The 17430-nt window shown below is 63.0% G+C and overlaps 1 protein-coding gene across 1 annotated transcript in view; it reads right to left on the bottom strand.

The window, feature by feature from the left end:
- Positions 1-17430, bottom strand: part of LOC138377192 (SCO-spondin-like) — a 51593-nt gene that overhangs the window by 17682 nt on the left and 16481 nt on the right. The window contains 27 exon segments of the mRNA XM_069461956.1: positions 379-458; positions 576-746; positions 890-1096; positions 1277-1329; positions 1950-2044; positions 3290-3435; positions 3641-3772; positions 4192-4362; positions 4531-4577; positions 5345-5597; positions 6229-6393; positions 6725-6898; positions 7741-7832; positions 8001-8126; positions 8214-8343; positions 8470-8592; positions 8705-8884; positions 9614-9778; positions 9863-10033; positions 11977-12153; positions 13471-13544; positions 14306-14405; positions 14799-14933; positions 15016-15172; positions 15908-16035; positions 16126-16335; positions 16600-16701. Coding sequence (XP_069318057.1) covers positions 379-458; positions 576-746; positions 890-1096; positions 1277-1329; positions 1950-2044; positions 3290-3435; positions 3641-3772; positions 4192-4362; positions 4531-4577; positions 5345-5597; positions 6229-6393; positions 6725-6898; positions 7741-7832; positions 8001-8126; positions 8214-8343; positions 8470-8592; positions 8705-8884; positions 9614-9778; positions 9863-10033; positions 11977-12153; positions 13471-13544; positions 14306-14405; positions 14799-14933; positions 15016-15172; positions 15908-16035; positions 16126-16335; positions 16600-16701 — 3764 coding nt within the window.

The raw sequence follows: 17430 nt of genomic DNA, 5'->3' as shown, positions 1-17430 counted from the left end.
AGGCTCCATGGGGACCGGGCCCTGTCTGTCCGTGAGCCTGGGGCGCTCAGTGAGCACGCACACAGAGGCGAGGTCTGCACACCCAGGTGCTCGTGGAGTTTCAGAGGATATATGGGATGATTTCCCCCTTCCTACGTGTCTATGCTATTTTTGTAATAACAGTTTTAATTTGAGGAATGTTTGATGTTTTGAAGACAACGGCCACCGGGTGGGGCTGGTTCTCTCTGGGCCAAGGGGGCCGGCCTGGTGTGCGCTGTGAGCCAAAGCCCAGGACCCCCACATGTCCCCTCCAGTGCTGGGCAAAAGAGGCATGAGCCCAAAGCCACACCCTGCCCTTCCGCAAAGTGATCCTCGGGTCAGAGGTCAGGTGGGACTCACCACTAGGTCATCACAAGAGCGAGGACAGGGAGGGCCACAGGGGCTGTACTTGGCCCCTTCAATGGCGGTGCAGTTGGTCACTGGGGGAACAGGAAGGGCCGGGAGCTGTGTGGGTGCCTACCCGGGTCCGGCTCCCTGCGACGCTCCCTCCAGCGTCTCCTCCTCCGCTCCCAGACCCCCGCCATCCATGGCAGTACCTGGGCACGGCAGCGCCTCGCAGGCCTCCCCCTGGGCGCGAGGCCCCTCGCAGTAATCCCCCAGGCCTTGGGGTGGGGGCTGGTCACAGGCTCTGCTCCGGCTCCTCAGGCCTCCCCCACAGCTCCGGCTACAGCGGGACCAGGGCCCCCACGGACCCCAGCCCCCAGCTCCTGGGGGGACAGCAGAGGAATGAGTGGGGAGGGGCATGGCCAGGCCTGGGGCAGCTGGTGCAAGGCGGCGGCATACACAGGGCAAGGTGGGACAGTGGGTGCCACCCTGGGCTCCAAGGGAGGGGCTGGCGGCAGGCACTCACGGTCACATTCTGGCAGGAGGCACGGCTCCTCCTCGGCCTCGGGGCCTGGGCAGGGAGGCACGGGTGTGGCTGGCGGGGGCCGAGGAGCCATGCTGGATGGCGCTGTGCTGGGCGGCCTGGCACAGAAGCGGTGCCGGTGGCGTCGGGCAGGGCCACAGGAGGCAGAGCATTCGCTCCAGGGGGTCCAGGGTGACCACGTGGGCTGACCTGTGGGGGATGCATGGGGGCGTGCAGGGAGCAAGCCCCGGCTGGAGAGGCTGAGCAGATGTGATGCCCCAGGAAGCACAGGCCCCTGCCCGCCCCCGGCCATCCTCCCCCAGCCTCAGCCCAGGCCCTGCTGCCACCGACGGGGAGCACCGTGCGAGTCAGGAGTGGGGACCCTCTCACCTTCCTCACACGGAGAGGAGCTGCAGTTGGTGATGAGCCCAGAGACGCAGGAGCTGGGAGGGGCAGTGGAGGGTCAGGGAGTCTGGGGGCTTCACTGTGCCCCCCAGATCCGTATGTTCAAGCCCTGGCCCCGGCACCTGTGCATGGGACTTTATTTGGGGACAGGATCTTCACAGAGGTGATGCAGTTAAAGCGAGCTTGCTGGGATGGGCCCTAATCCAGGGGAACGCGTGTGCGTGGAAGAGGAAATGTGCGCGCCACGTGCACAGCGGGAAGACGACATGGACAGACAGAGGACACCATCTACATACAAGCCAAGGAGGGCCGAAGGTCTCCGGCAAACCACCAGAAGGGAGAGGCCTGGGCAGAGCCTCCCTCACGGCCCGGAAGGAGCCGGCCCTGCCAACACCCTGATCCTGGGCTTCCCGCCTCCAGAACTGTGAGCCCCTCGCCTGTGGTTCAAGCTCCCCCGCCACCCCGTGTGTGGTGCTCTGTGGCAGCAGGCACAGGAAACTGCCACAGGTGGGCGGAGGGTCCACAGGTGCAGCCTCGGGGTGGGGCGCGCCTCTCTGTGGCCGACTGGAGCCACCGTCCCTGCTGCTGAGGAGGGACGGCTGGATGGCCGGGTCCTCAGAGGTCCCAGGGCCATTGCGGGGTGGGGGTGGTGTCTCACCAGTTCTCACATGGACGGAGCACAGCGCTGCCCGGGGCATGGAGACGCCCCCCGTGGGCACAGGGGCAGTCCTGGGCGGGCACACACACGTTGTTCTGGAATAAAACCCTCCATCACCTTCTGGCTTCCAGGTGGGCCTGGCCTGGCCTGCCCCCTCCCCAGTCAGAGCCAGCACCCAATTCCTCAACTGGGGCTCCCCTCAAACACCACCCACCTTCCTATAAACACACAGCTCCCCCCGCTCCCTCTGGGCAGGCAAACGCAGACCACTAGCCTCGGGGGCTGTGGGGGCATGGACCTTCCAACTTATGGGAGAAAAATACCATCTCTAATTGCAGGACATGAGACTTAACTGTCAAATGCCCGTGAAATCAGCTACGAACATAGGAAACGTAGAATTCAATTCGTACAACAACAGTAGAAAAAGCCCACATTTTTCACCGACAAAATAACAAAGACACTGTGCATTGGAAGTGTGGACAGAAGTTATCCAAATTTAAAAGAAACAACCATCTTGTGGCACATGATTCAAGGTCAAAGGTAGTGAAGTTTATGGGCAGCCCTGGGGAGCGCTGTACCTGCACCATCTTGCTGACTCCTGTGACTAGCACAAATTTACCCCAATTTTACAAAGGAAGAAACTGAGGCATGAGACTACTCAGTCAAAGCTCACAGAGCTACTACTGGGAAGAGCCTGATTTGGACACAGATCCAGCTAGAACCTGTCCCTTAACCATGGCTCATGGCTTCGCAGCGGCTCTGTGACCCTTTGTTCAAACTCCACCAGGCAGCCGGCACGTCCCAGCCACCTCCCTGCTCTCCACACTCTCCAGTCTCTGATGGTCAAGTCAGGACCACAGGAAGCCCTCAGGACTGGCGCGGCCCACTTCACACGTGCAGAGCCCACTTCCTGCCCTTTGGTGGTGCTGTCCTTATCCGGGGGCTCTGGGGCTGGCTCCCAGACTGGGTGCTTCTGGAGGGGAGAGATTGCTTTTCGCCCCAGTGTAGCCCAGCCTAAAACTGAGCATACAGTAGGTGCTCAGTAAATAACCAGTGATAACACAGAGGACAGAACCCTTGAGCAAGGATGACTCATAGGACCTTCTAGACCGATCGCCATTTTACGAAGGAGAAAACGGAAGTCCAGGGAGAGATGACTGAGGCTTGCCCAGGGCCACCTGCTCTTCCTGCTGGAGCTGGGCCATGACCCCTGAGTGCAGTGCCCTTTCCTCAGCTCTGCAGGGTCTCCCTGCCTCTGCCCAGGTCCCACCTGTCCCTTCCCTGCCACCGTAGGGTCCCTAGGCCCCAAGGAGGTCCCAGCGGTGGCCAGGCAGACGCACCAGCAAGAGCATCCCAGGTGGGCAGTAGCAGCCAGGGTGGCAGGTCTGGTTAGTCCCTCTTGGGGCGCTGAGCTCTGCACAGGAGGCAGGGCCCTGGGCACAGTCCAGCCACAGCTTGCCCCTGGGACACACGCCAGGCACTGGCCCTAGGGACACAGAAATTGACAGCCCTCTCAGCTCTCCCCTGAGCTCCCAACCTGGGAGAGGCATCCGCTCTGGGCATGGCCAGGGCTGCTGTGGGGGCTGCACGAGGGCTGAGGGACAGGGCTGTGCTGGGGTGGCAGGGACGGGGTTGACAGTGCCACGGGTTCATGGGGATGAGAATGGGCGGGTCCACGGGGCAGCCCTCACCTGCACAGGGCTGCAGGCCACAGGTGGAGAACTCCATGGGGCTGTGCAGACCCCTGCCTCGGGTGCGGTTCCTGTAGCCACCGCCACAGGGCACAGAGCACGGAGACCAGGGGCCCCACTCCCCACTGGGACCTGGGGGCGGCACCGGTCACTGCAGGGCCTGTTTCCCATGCCCAGCTCACCTCCTCCTCCTCCCACCCAGGCACCCTGGGGCCTTCTGACCACCTCACCTGCAGCATCATAACCCATCTCAGGGGACCTCACACCTTGGGTGGGAAGGGAAGGGAAGGGTGGAAGGGAACACGCATGCGGGTGACTGGAGGCTCCAGGATTCAGCCCGGAATTGGGCTGGCCTCTGGGGAGGCTTTGGGGCCACTCTAAGGAGGGTCTCTTAGGGAATGGACTCTCAGGGGTCTCTGGAGACCATTTCTTAGTGGCATCTCTTAGAGAAGTCTCTTGCACCTCTCAGAGGGTCCTGGTGATGGGAATATTCTTGGCTTCTCTCTAGAAGGTTCTTCAAGGAGGTCTCAGGACCTCATCCCAGCTCTTACCTCGACATGGCTGCAGGCTGCAGAATTCAGCCTCCATGTTGGGGCCCTGGCACTCAGCACCCCCAAAGGCAGCTGGGGGCGCAGTGCCTGCCCGGAAGCGCCTCCGAATGCCCACGTTGCAGCTGCGGCTGCAGAGACTCCAGGGGGTCCAGGGACTCCAGCCACAGGCCACTGGCACGGTGCGTGGGTGGGGGAGGGCAGAATGTGTGAAAGCAGGCATCCAGCACCCTAACTTCCCTGGGCACCAACACTCCCAAGAATTTATCTCTGGAGGGTCCCCAGTCCCCTGCGGTCCCTGAGGGCCCACCACTGCCTGGCCTGGGCCCCACGCGCGGGTACCTGGGCAGAGTTCCGAGGTGCACACCATCTCGCCAGAGATACAGGTGCTGCAGAGAGAAGCCCGTGAGGCCCGGCCCGTCACGGCCACAGTCAGCCCCCGTCCTGGGAGCACTGTGTGCCTGCCCTGGGGAAGCCCCGGGACCACCACGGCCTCCACGTAAGAGAAACCCGAGGGTCTGGGAAGTGAAGCGAGTTGCCCATGTCCCGTGGGAAGTTCGTGGTGTGACCAGGATCCTCACTCAGGGCCCCCATGCCACCCCCAGTGAGCTCCCCGATGCCCCAGGCACTGTGCTGTCCCTTTGTCCCCTGGCTTCCTCAGTAGCCACCTTTTCAGAAGAAAATGAGAGGAAATGAAAAAGAAAAGAGGGAAGTGGGTTAGTGCGCCCTCTGCTGGCAGATCATGGTGTCAGCTTTGGGTACCGGGTGCTTCAAGGTTTCTGAGCAGAAAGCAGGTGGATCCCAGGCAGGGAGGTATGCTCAGGAAAGAGGAACAGAGGAAGCTGGGAAGGACGAGAAGCCCCTCTCCAATCTCTAGTTCCATCAAGTTGCTGCATCGATCTGAGACCTAGTCTCCCCATAAGTCAAACAGGGAAGAGCATCCCCGCCAGACGCAGCAGGGCCAGGCAGGACCTCATTAGCTTATTCCCAGGGCCCATGCCTGGCACCCATGGCTGCTCTGATATGCCTGGGGAATCGGGCCATGACGACTCCCCGGGGTGTGTGTGTGAGAAAGAGAGAGAGAGCGAGCCCATGCCTGCCCACCTCTGGAGCCCCCCGGCCCCTCCCTGCCCCCAGCCCCCAGGCTGTGGCCTACCAGTTGTTGCAGGAGTCCAGGAGAGCCACTGCTCCTGGCGCGTAGAGCTGCCCGTGCAGCTGGCAGGGGCACTGGTTGCGGGGCAGGCAGCTGGCGTTGTGCAGGAAGAGGCCAGGCGGGCAGGCGCAGCCAGGGACGCAGAAGCCTGTGCACTCCACCCCAGGGTCCTGTGCCAGGCACAGCCGAGGGCACGGACCCCCCTCCTGGCGACACTGATCTGCTGAGCGGAACACCATGTTCCCTGGGCACTGGGCTGGAGGGGAAGACGGAGCAGGTCTCGACAGGGGCAGGAGGGAAGGGAGGGGTGGAAAGGAACATGCATGCGGGTGACTGGGCAGCAGCCTGTCAGGCAGGACGGAGCCCGAGGAAGCCCCCTTCTGCCCGCCCACCCTCTCAGGCTGACTCCAGTGTCTGGAATGTCACCAGTAAAGGGCTTTGCTCCACTTTAGTGCAAATGTTCTTGAGAACAGAACAAGAAGACTCCAGTCGTCTGGGATGGCAAAGGGCTCAAAGGACAGGGGAGAGTGAGGAAGGCGGCTGGGGCTTCTAAGGGCTGGCTCTGCTCCCCGCAGTTCTGGCTGAGAGTGGGCTCTGGCTGAGGGAAGACCAGCCTGACTTCCTCGGAGGAGCCTGTTCTCCCGGGAGGGGGGCTTGCCCCAGCAAAGGGAAGAGCTACGAGCCTGAGCCTCCGTGCCTGGTCCCTAGCAGGCAGGAGAGGCTGACAGCAGAGGAGACACAGGAAATCCCCCCAAGTCTCCCTTAGCTCAAGGCATCGCCTGTCCTGGGGTCAGGGGGCAGTGATATGTGAAGGTGAGGGTGGGGAAGAGGCCCACCCCCCAGGAGCTGGGCAGGAGGCCGGCTGGCGAACGGGTGGGACCTGGCACCTGTGCAAGGCTGTGTGTTGCAGTCTCTGGTCTGACCGTGGGGCCCCTGGCAGGCGGGGTCCCCGGGAGCCGAGCCAGAGCAGCTGCGCCCACGGGTCTGGATGCCTCCGTCACAGGGGGCCGAGCAGGGGGACCAGGCAGTCCACAGACCCCAGACGCTGGGCTCTGTCGGGAAGAGCCGAGCCCAGGGTCACAGACACAGGCAAAGATGTGGGCCCAGGATGGAGTGTGGGAGGGTTGGGGCTGAGGAGCCTGCAGGGTCTTAACTGCAGCCTCCAGCTCCCACCAACGTCCACCCCTCGAGGGTGTCCCAAACACTGCATCAGGCAGCCCACTAAGTTAACTGTGTGCCGGCTTCCGCGGGTGATGGCAGGGGTGGGAAGAGGCTTAAGCACAACGGCCAGGTGTGCTCCCACCCTCACCCCCCCCAGGTGTTTAGAACCGGCTCAAAGGGTCTTCCTATAATCCTCATCCCACCCCTGTGCCTGGGACATACCTGGGCACACAGGGGGGCTGCAGGGCTCCTCCTGGGTGCCCTCTCCTGGGCAGGATGTGTCTCCGGGGCTGGGGCAGAGCCGGGAGCGCCTGCGCCAGCCAGGGCCCCCACCAGGGGCAAGGCAGCTCTGGGAGCAGGAGGACCAGGACGTCCAGGGCGTCCAGCCCAGCGCCTCTGGGGGGGAAACGGGACAGGCCAATTGCACAGGGTCCCTGGCAGGGCTGGGTGGGGTTGGAAGGCTGGGTCAGGTCTGGGAAACTGGGGGACAGTGGGCAGGGAGGGACTCATGAGGACAGGGAGTGCTGCTCTGGGCTCAGGGTGCTGCTTCTGCCCCGCAGCTCCCTGGGGCCCCCACTCTCCAGCCCACTTCTCACGCTCGGGAGCCAGGAGCGGAGCCTCCCACTGAGCCTGGGCCCAGCCACACCCCACACCTCTGTCCTGGGCCTGGCTGGCACCTCCACAGGACACCACCCATCTCCTATCTCCCGGGACCAACTCTTCCTGATCCTTCCGTGCTGGAAACCTCAGAGTCCTTGTGGAGTCCCTGTGGACACCTGTCACTGTCCTACCAGCCACTCTCCACCAGCTCCTCCTTCCCTCCTGCTGCTAGAGCCTGGCCCAGACCCCCTGGACGACCTCCTGGACGACCTCCTCAGCCCGGCCCAGCTCTCCCTGCACACCCGTGAGGCTCTCCCTGCTCTGCAGGCCCCTCTGCTGGCACCAGCACTGTCTGAGGGGCACCCAGTCCGTGCAAAGAGGGAACAGTCTGGCCCTTTCATCTGGCCTCTGCGTGCTCCTGCCCACCTCCCCCAGCCCAGCCAGCCTCACTTCCCTCGCCTGGCTTTGCAGACGCCGGCGCCATCCAGGCCAGCCTGCTCGTGGGCCTGGAACATCCGGGTGGGAGCCTCTGCCTGTCCCCCTCAAGCCCCGCTGGCCAGGGCCAGTTCAAGGGCTGCCTCTCGGGTCACATCCCAGGACATGGAATTGGGAGGAGGAAGGTGAGGCCCTGGCTGTACCTGTCCCACACTCCGTGTAGCAGGCCTGCACCTCCTGCCTGTCGCCTTCACATGGGGCACCCCCAGAAGCTGCCGGAGGGTTGGAGGGAGACCTGGGGAGAGAGCAGCCCTGGGCACCTGCTCTCCTCTCTCCCTGCCCTTCACTCTGCCCTCTTTGTCCCCTGTTCTCCCTCCACCGCCCTCCCCCCGGGGCTGGCCTGGTCCTGAGCCTCCCGCCTGCTTTCCACCCTCCTTCTCCCACTTCCTTCCGCCTCACACACCTGAACCTGGCCCTCACTCCAGAGCCACAGGAGCGGTCACAGGGAGCCCAGGAGGACCAGGCTGACCAGCCGCAGGGCAGGGGGCAGCCTCCTGGTTCACACAGCAGCACCCCCTTCTCACACATGCTGCGGGGCCGGGAGAGGCCGAGCAGCCCATCAGGACCAGGGTGGGGGGCCCAGGCCCGGCGCCCTCCCCGGTGCAGCTGCCCTCACCATCGGCTGCAGTTGTCCAGGAGGAAGGACACCCCCGGCTGCTTCAGCTCTTCGCCCACGAGGCAGGGACACTCGGAGAGGGGCAGGCAGCGAGTGTCATGGAGGAGCCGCCCCGGGGGACAGCGGCAGCCTGGGGCGGAGTGGGGGGTTGGAGGGAGAGCACTCAGCCCCAAGGCAGGCGGCAGGGAGGGCAGCTGGAGGGTGGGGACTGGTGGCCTGGGGGTGCCCATGCTCCCCCACGTGTGGCTCTGCTCACCCTCCACGCAGCGTCCGCTGCAGCTTCCGTGGGCCTCGGGATCCAAGCAGGAGGGTGGGCACGGGGGCACCAGCCCCTTCTGGCACAGATCGGCACTCACGTGCACAAGGCCCAGCCCGCAGTCTGGTGGGAGGTGGGCACCAGTGGGTGTGGGCACCGGGAGGCCGAGACCTGCCCCAACCACCCCATACCCATGGACTCCCTCCCGGGGTGCCCCCAGCCCGGCTCCCCCTACCTGTGCCACCTGTGCAGGGCTGCAAGCCGCAGGGTGCCCTCTCTTGGGAGGCCCCAGGGCAGGGGGTACCACCGTTCTTGGGCGGAGGGTCCACACATCTCCTCCGGCGACTCTGATGGCCACCCCCACAGGAGACGCTGCAGGGTCCCCAGGCCTCCCACGTGGCCCACGCCCCAGCCACTGTGGGGGAGGGAAGAACGCAGGTCCACAGGGAGGAGCCCATGAGACACAGGCTGTGTTACAGAGAGCAGGGCCGGGGGGAGCCGGGCGTCTGCCCCTCTCGGCCAGGGTAGGGGCTGGGACAGCGGGAACCCTGGAGCGGGTGCCTCTGGGGCAGCAGGAGAAGTAGGACCACCAAAGCCACGGTGGGAACCAGAGGTGGGGCTGGGGAGACTACCGGTGTGGGGCGCCCCCTGTGGAACGCACAGAGACGGGTGGGGGACCACTCCCTCGGATTCACAGAGCAAAAGGGCAGCAAGGCCTTTGGCACGGAGCCCAGGGGCAAGTGGCATAGGCGGTCGGGCTCCAAACACCCCCACAGGCCTCTCCCTTCATCCTCATGGCGCCTCCAGAAGCAGGAGTGACTGTCACACATTTGCTCATGAGGAACCTGAGACTCGGGCAGGAAAGGAGGGGCAGGCCGGGGAGCAGGGTTCCTGATGAGCCCTTTGGGGGGTCAAGGCTGAGAGCTCAGGAAGGCACTGTCCCCCGAGAGTCCCAGAGACAAAAGCTGGACGCTGGGGTCCCCAAAGGAAAGCAGGACACTTCCCTGGCAAGGGTCTGGGATGGGAGCCGCCCCACCCCAGGTTTCCCATCTGAAGGCACCTGAGCAGGTAGTGGGGGTGGGGAGTGGCCCCCCTTCCCTGTGGGTGCAGGGGCTCTCCTGGGGAGGCCAGGCTGCAGGCTTACCTGGACAGGCCTGCACGAAGCAGGACTGGCTGCGCTGCCGGTCGCGGGGGCAGCTGCCCCCAGGGAGGGGAGGCCGCAGAAGCTCTCGGCGCTGGAAGGCAAGGCCCAGGCCACAGCTGCGGCTGCAGCTGCTCCAGCCAGACCAGGCCGCCAGCACACAGTCCACTGCAGGGGGACAGGCGGGCCAGGGCTCGGTGGGGTTCACGCAGGAGTGGGGCCCTCACGGCTGCCCCCACTCCCAGCACTTACCACAGCCGTCCTCATCTGAGCCGTCCTGGCAGTCGGGCCGCAGGTCGCAGTGCCGCTCAGCGGGCAGGCACTCGCCACTGCCACAGCTCAGCTGGCTCCGAGAGCAGAGGGCCCTGGAGGCCGGCAACCCCGGCAGGGCTGTGGTGGGCACCGCAAAGGGCACAGGGCTCGCTGCCCATGGGGTGGGAAGAGGAGCCACATAAGTGATTATGGGCTGGACGACACCCTGAGTCCCTTCAGCCCAGGCCAAGAGCACACACAGCGTGCTGACTGGAGGCCCTCGGCTCCCCTTCCTCCCCCTGCCTCCTGCAGCCAGGCCCAGAGCAGGCTTCCTTCCACCGCATGTGGGCGAGAGCACAGGGCCTTTGGTCTGCACAGGCTCTCACACAGCCTCTCTGATTGTCAAAGCCCCTTGGAGTGTCCAGAAGTCAGTGCATCTAGAAGGGCAGTTCATTCCCTTGGGTACCCTCTTCCTGAATGCATACTCCCTGGGGTCTCCCTCCCTGCAATTGGTTAACACTTGACTTCTCTTCTCCTGATTGGAAAACTAGGCTTTGATCACTTTGATCTACTTTTGATGGATGGATGGGTGGGTGGATAGATGGATGGGTGGATGGGTGGGTGGATGGATGGATGGATGGGTGGGTGGATGGATGGATGGAAGGAAGTGTGGATGGATGGATGGATGGGTGGATGGATGGATGGGTAGATGGGTAGGTGGGTGGGTGGATAGACGGATGGATGGATGGGTGGGTGGATGGATGGGTGGATGGGTGGGTGGATGGATGGATGGAAGGAAGTGTGGATGGATGGATGGATGGATGGATGGGTGGATGGATGGATAGATGGGTAGGTGGGTGGGTGGACAGATGGATGGATGGATGGGTGGGTGGGTGGATGGATGGATGGATGGATGGGTGGGTGGATGGATGGGTGGATGGGTGGGTGGATGGATGGGTGGATGGGTGGGTGGATGGGTAGATGGATGGGTGGGTGGATGGATGGATGGATGGGTGGGTGGATGGATGGGTGGATGGGTGGATGGATGGGTGGGTGGATGGATGGGTGGATGGATGGATGGATGGGTGGGTGGATGGATGGGTGGGTGGATGGATGGATGGGTGGGTGGATGGGTGGGTGGATGGATGGATGGATGGGTGGGTGGATGGATGGATGGATGGATGGATGGGTGGATGGATGGATGGATGGGTGGGTGGATGGATGGGTGGATGGATGGATGGATGGATGGGTGGGTGGATGGTTGGGTGGATGGATGGATGGATGGATGGGTGGATGGGTGGGTGGATGGTTGGGTGGATGGATGGGGGATGAGTGGGTGGATAGATGGATGAGTAGATAAGCCTCCTCAAGGGTCAGACAGGTTTCATAAAACAAGCTGGGACCCAAGACCTATCCTATTCCCCCTCTTCACCATCCCCAAAGACACACATTGCCAGTGTTTTTACCCATTCAGGTTCTCTCCAATCTCTGCTGCCCAAGCCTCTCCCACGTCCTTCCCATATGAGCTAGAAATGGGAGCAGGGTCTTCCTCACACGTCTTGCCACCCTCCCACCACCACGGGACAAGCAGACCCTCCAGGAGCTCACCACAGCGCCTCTCGTCAGAGCCGTCGAGGCAGTCCTCCCTGCCGTCACACAGCTGTGCCTGCTCCACGCAGCCCAGCACCTCACAGGGCACCTGGCCAGGGCTGCACTGCACGGGTGGGAAGGGCCTCGGGGCGACACTGTGGCCTGTGGGCACCACCGCACCAGCTGATCAGTCACTTGGCCTGCCCTGTCCTCCCTCCGTGGTCACCTCCCAGCAGTCCCCCTCTTGGCACCCGGTGTGCCCCACTTTCTGCCTGTCTTGGGATAATGGAAAAGGAGTGAACTGGGTCCGCAGGCTTGGGTCCTAGGCCTGGTCCTCCCCAAAATGACCTTGAGGGGCGGCGTGGGCCATCGGGGCAGTGGGTTTGTTCTGACTGTCTCCTCCCCTGGGAAATGTTGGGCACACCACCTTGAGCTGTGTGACTTGGAACAAAGCAGTCAACTTCCCAGGACAGGGAAGCTGGGCTCACACAGGCTTTGCACTGACAGAGGGTTTGGAGCCTTACCAGCAGGGGTCACCAGAGTTGCTGGGTGCGGGTGGAGCATGGTCACAGCGGCCATCCCTGGCTGCGGGGTCCCAGCGTCCGTCTGGGGTGTGGGGGTGGTGGGCACTGTCTGCATGGATTCCCTAGAACTCAGGTGAAGAGCCCTGGAGGCTGGCGCAGGACTCACGGGCCTGCTCTCTGTGGCTGGAGGAGGGAGAGAGGCAAGGCCTGCCCAGCTCCCCCTCCCACAAGGGGACACAGCATGGGCCCTCAAGAGCTGATCCCAGGCTTCCGGGTGGTGCAGGGTAATCGCAGGTACCACAGACCACACGCCACCTTCTGAGGGGTCTCAGATCAAAAAAGAAATGGCACTCGGTAGTCCAAGGGGCACAAGAAGGGTTCTAACTGAATATAGATGACTTAGTTTTGATCTAAGATTTGTACTCTATTTTCAAGAAGACACATGACAACTTCCGAGTTCCAATTCACCATAAAATAACATATTTAGGGAGAGAAAGGACTGAGGTTATTTAAACACAGCTAGCAGAGTCTCAGGATGAGCCCATTTTTTGACTGCTGTACAAAAAACTAGTTTTGAGCTTCCCAGCAGCTATAGTGAAAAGGGTGTTAAGAGTCTCATTTTCTGGGAAGAGATTCATCTTCAAAAACAGCCATTTTTGTAGAGCCAGACTTAGAATGAGATTAGACTTCATCCCATGGGGCTACATGTCATACACCTGAAGGATAATATAAGTTGCTTCATTTGCTCAGAAACACAGTTTGGCCAGGCTTCTGAACTTCCATCAGAACTTACAGGGAGGGGCCATGGAGGTTGTCTATAAGACCTCCTTTTCTCACAGCTGGGAAAACTGAGGCCCAGACAGGTGGTGTGGTGTGCCCAAGGTCTTCCGGGGAGGAGAGAGCCTGGACAAAGCCACCACCCTGATGGCCGTCGCCTCCCCTCCTTCCTGGCTGCCCCTCTGTGAAGACAGCTCCCCTCTGGCTGAAGTGCAGGTGAATGATCAGGTGGCCCCAGAAGGCTGATCATAACTGGGCAGGGAGCACCCTCCTTGTCTTGTTTACAACGTGCTACCTTGGTGACTCCCTCCGCCCCGGTGTCCACGTAGAGAGATCAGCTGCCAGCAGACACTTCCGCAAGGCGGCGTGCTGCACGGCGGGGAGCAGAGGGAACGCAGGCCGGGCCGGGCGGCCTCCCACCCCCACGGGGAGGCAGCCACACTGTAGGGCACAGGCTCAGCCTTGGGAGCGGGCCTGGAGCCACCTACCCCACCAACCTGTGGCCCTCAAACCCTGGAATCCCACAGGGAGGGCAAGGGCAGGACCTGGCCGTGTCCAGGGTGACCAGGTCTCCTCCCTGCACCAACCCCGCAGCTCTCTCACTTGGGGGAAGTCAGGGGGCAGGGGGTGGGAACCTCCGAGATGCAACTGCCGCTTGCTCTGGAACGGCAGGCGGGGATGGGGCTTCAGGGAGGGGCCTGGAGCTTGTGCACATACCTGTGGGGGGTGCGGGTGACTCCTGCACGGGGTGCCCGTGTTCAGTCCCCACCAGAGCCTGCGGAGGGAGAGGGCTCAGCACCCCGCGCAGCCCTGGCTCTGAGGGCAGCTCCTGTCCAGGCACCAGCCTCCCATTCCCATTGAGGGTTCAGCTGGGGCGCCCACAGTCCCACTGCCCCCCACTCACCTTCCCTCTGCCTCCCCCACAGCCCAGGGCAGAGCTGAGGATGGTGCTGCCTCCTCTGCATGTGCGGTGGGCTGCCACCCCCAGGTGCCTGCCCACCGCCCTCAAGGGGCTCAGGGACCCTGCTCTCACTGGCCCACCCGGGCCACTCACTTCGGCTCTTGCCCCCCAAACTCCCCTGTCTCTGCCCCAACATGAGCACACACGTGCACACATGCACACGCGGGCACACACGGGCACACACATGCACACCCTCTGGGCTCCTGACCAAGCTGTTCCCGGGGGGCAGTGGCCTGCCCTCTCTTCCTCGTGATAGACACCCAACCCCCATCCTTCTAGCCTCGTCCAGGGAGCCCCTGGGAACCCGGGCACAGTGCTCTTCTGGCTCTGAGCATGGATGCTCTGGCAGCTGCCCTGTGGGCATCACCTCCCTGCCAGGGGCAAGGGCCTCTCTGGTCCCCACACTCCTCCAGGCCAGCGCTCTGCCCTGTGCTTCTGTCCACCTCCGTCTGCCCCCAGAAGGCCCCCGAGCTGCAGGCCTGACTGAGGCAGCACCAGGGAACACACGTCGGGGAAACGCGGCTGAACATGCACAGCGGGGAGACGCAGGCACAGGAGCAGGGGCTCCCTGTCCCCACCCTCTGAGCCCACAGCTGCCCACTCACCTCCCTGGGCTGGGTGGAGAAGAAGACTGGGGTTTGGGCTGTAGAATGGACTCTGGAAAGAAAAATAGGCACAGGGGTTCCAGGGGCTCCCCCAGCTTGAGAGCCCTGCATCCAGGCAGGGGTCAGGGCCTGGGGGCTTGTCTGGTGGGGCACTTGGGAAGGACGCTGCCTGCTGAGGCTGGCAGAAGTGATGTCCCCCCCCCCCAAAGTCGGGGGAGGGCCCAAGAATCCGCATTTCAAACAAGGTCCAGGTGCTGCTGCTGCTGCAGGTCGAGGGGCTACACTGCGAGAACCCCTGAGCCAGACGCTATGAAAAAGGCACAGCACCCTAGAATCCCGGGCCGAAAGGGCTCTGAAGGCGCCCAGCAGGAGCTCCTCAGCACACAGGGTCTGTGGGCACCGGGGGGTGGGTGTGAAGGCAGTGCAGGGTCCCTCCTCTGTGGCTGCCCCTCTAAGAGCTGGGCAGGAGGCCCCACTGCACCTGGGCACGCAGCCCTCCTCATCTGAGCCGTCCCTGCAGTCTGCAGCGCCGTCGCACGGGCCCCCTCTCAGGGCACACTCACCACTGGCACAGCGGTGCCCGGCCCCAGGGCACGGTGGCATGGACGGGGGCACTGTGGGAGGCACATGGCTCAGGGCTGCTGACGTGTCATGCCCCCTCACCCGCCCCGCCCACTCCTGCCCAGCCATATGTACCTGGCTCACAGCCCAGCAGCTCCACCCGCAAGAAGACGCTGTGGCCACCCTCTCCGCGGTGGACATCTCGGGGCCACACTCTAATGTACCTTGCCTGCACCATCTGGCCGAATGTCCATACCCCGGGGGCCGGGTCGCCCCAGGTGTCGAGGAAAAGCTGCCGGCAGAGGGTGCTGCTGACGGAGCCCCACCTCCTGCTCAGGCTCCCCGCCATGTGACCTTCCAGTGCCCTTCATCATCCCTCCCTCACCCCCACCTTCTCGGCATGGACCCTGCCTCCTCCAGAGCGCAGGCCCCCCAGCAGTGGCCATCTGGGCCTCTCAAGGCTGTGGGTCTGGTCCTGGCCTAAGCTCCTCCTCCTGAGCTGGCAGTGCCCTGGGGGCAGGGGCCAGGTCATGCTCACCACTGTGTCTCCAGGGCCTGGCACAGCACCTGGCACATAGTGCGTGCTCCTTACGCGGTTAAGAGTGAACACGTGGTGTGGGCTGACTCCTGCTGCTTCCTGGGGCCCGTCTCCCCGGGGTGATGCAAACCCCAAGAGGGGAGGGCTGTGCCCAGGCTGCTCTGCACACGGCCCTGCGTGGGCCTGGGCTCCCCGAGGCCCTCACTGAACTTGCTGTCTCCCCCCCACTTCCCCCACCCCCAGGCTGCTGGAGGGCTCCACTACCTGCCCTGAGTCTGAGCCACTCGGATGGCTTCCAGCGTCCACTTGACAGTGGCACCCAAGCCTCTGCTCCACAGAGCACAGTCCCTGCTACTTCTCAGGTGTTCAACAAGCATCTAATGCAGGCAGTGTCCCTCAGAGAGGCTGAAAGGCCCTTGGCGACAAAGACTCTGGGGCCCACAAAGGGGTAAGGTGGGTCACTGGCCCAGGGCCTTGGGAGGGTGGTACCTTGGGCAGGGACAAGATGCCAGGAAAGATGTCGTGGTAGTCATGCCAGTGGACACCATCACTACTGAGCCGGAGCAAGAAGCTGGTGACAAAAGCGTTGGAGGAACCAGCCGCCTGCACTATGATGCCTGGGGCGGGGCCAGGGCAAGAGCAGAGGTCAGAGCTGAAGGGCTACTCCCCTCCCCCTGTCTCTGCCCTCCCCCAGCCTCTGCACTGACCGGTGAGGTTCTGGGGCCGCAGCAGGTCCAGCTGCAGGTAGGGCTGCCACTCGGCGTAAGCACCCTCTCCAGGGCTCCACCCCTGAGGGCCTGGCCCCTCGGTGGGGGCCCCCGGGAGGGCAGCCCAGGTGGGGTGCTGCAGCTGCTGGGACGATGCTCGCAGGCTCCCCTGTGGCAGTCGGGCCAGCCCCACGGGAGAATAGCAGGGGTCTGTGTGCAGACGAGAGAGAGGAGCTGGATTGGGGGAGGACAGAGGGTGGCAGGAGCCACAAGGGGAGCTGGGGGATTTGAAGGGCTCACACAGGTGTCCAAAGATAGGACAATGGGGCAGAAGGCTGGTCCGGGAGATCCTCGGGATAACGATCCTCTGTGTGCGAAGCAGGGGGTAGCTCCCCGAGGTCCCGTTTTCCCCAGGTCTGGCCACCCCTGGGCAGGGTGCAGCCCCTCAGCACTGCGACAGCACGTGGCCCTTACCTCCCGGCGGAGGCAGAATGTAGCTGACCAGAGGGGGTCCGACCTGGGAACTGGGGGCTGGAGCTGGGGCGGGAGTGGCCATGGGGTGGACTGTCTGGTCCTCTCCTGGGAGGGGAGACTCCAGGTCAGGAAGGTGACACTGAGAGAGGCTCACAAGAGTAGTTGGCCCCGCTCTCAGGCCTCTCCCCACTTCTTGGAGCACTTTCTCTCCATGACTTCCCAGGAACCACAGGAAAACCCCCCAGCTGAGAAAGGTCCCTCCTCCTTCCCTTGGTGTATATTGGGGGCTTTCACTTCCGCTGACTTTAGCGAACATAGAATAAAACCGCCAGTCCAAAGCTGCTTTAGGCCCAGCACCGAGCAGCTGCAGTTCCTAACCCAGGGATGCTATCACTAATAGGGCACCTTTGTGGACATTAAAAAGGGGCTGCCTCCGGATAGGAGCAGCCCTATGGGCTGGTGTCTAGCCCCCACTCACCAGCCAACTTGTGCAGTGAGCAACATGTACTACTGTATATGCTGGCTCTGTCTTAACCTCAGTAACCTGTGGATGCACTTTTAGGATAAGAAAGCTGGACCCATAAATGCATCAGTTTATAAGCCTATGGATTTTCCTGTTTCATTTGTAATTCATTTTAAGGTAAAGATGCTCTTGAAAACGTCCAACTTTTTCAGGAACACAGGGGGACAGGAGAGCAACCAGATCTGGCCCAGCAGGAAGGAGAGCGCCCTCAAGGATAGCACAGGTGGGGGGCGAGGCGAGGGGCGGGGGAGGCAGGGAGCCTCAAAAGGACAGGGGAGGCCGGCAGAGAGGGAGGGCAGAGACAAGCG

The sequence above is a fragment of the Eulemur rufifrons genome, chromosome 29 (genome assembly GCF_041146395.1).
Source record: "Eulemur rufifrons isolate Redbay chromosome 29, OSU_ERuf_1, whole genome shotgun sequence".
Classification (NCBI taxonomy): domain Eukaryota; kingdom Metazoa; phylum Chordata; class Mammalia; order Primates; family Lemuridae; genus Eulemur; species Eulemur rufifrons.
Note: the sequence above shows the minus strand (reverse complement) of the source record. Positions and strands in the feature narration are given on the sequence as shown.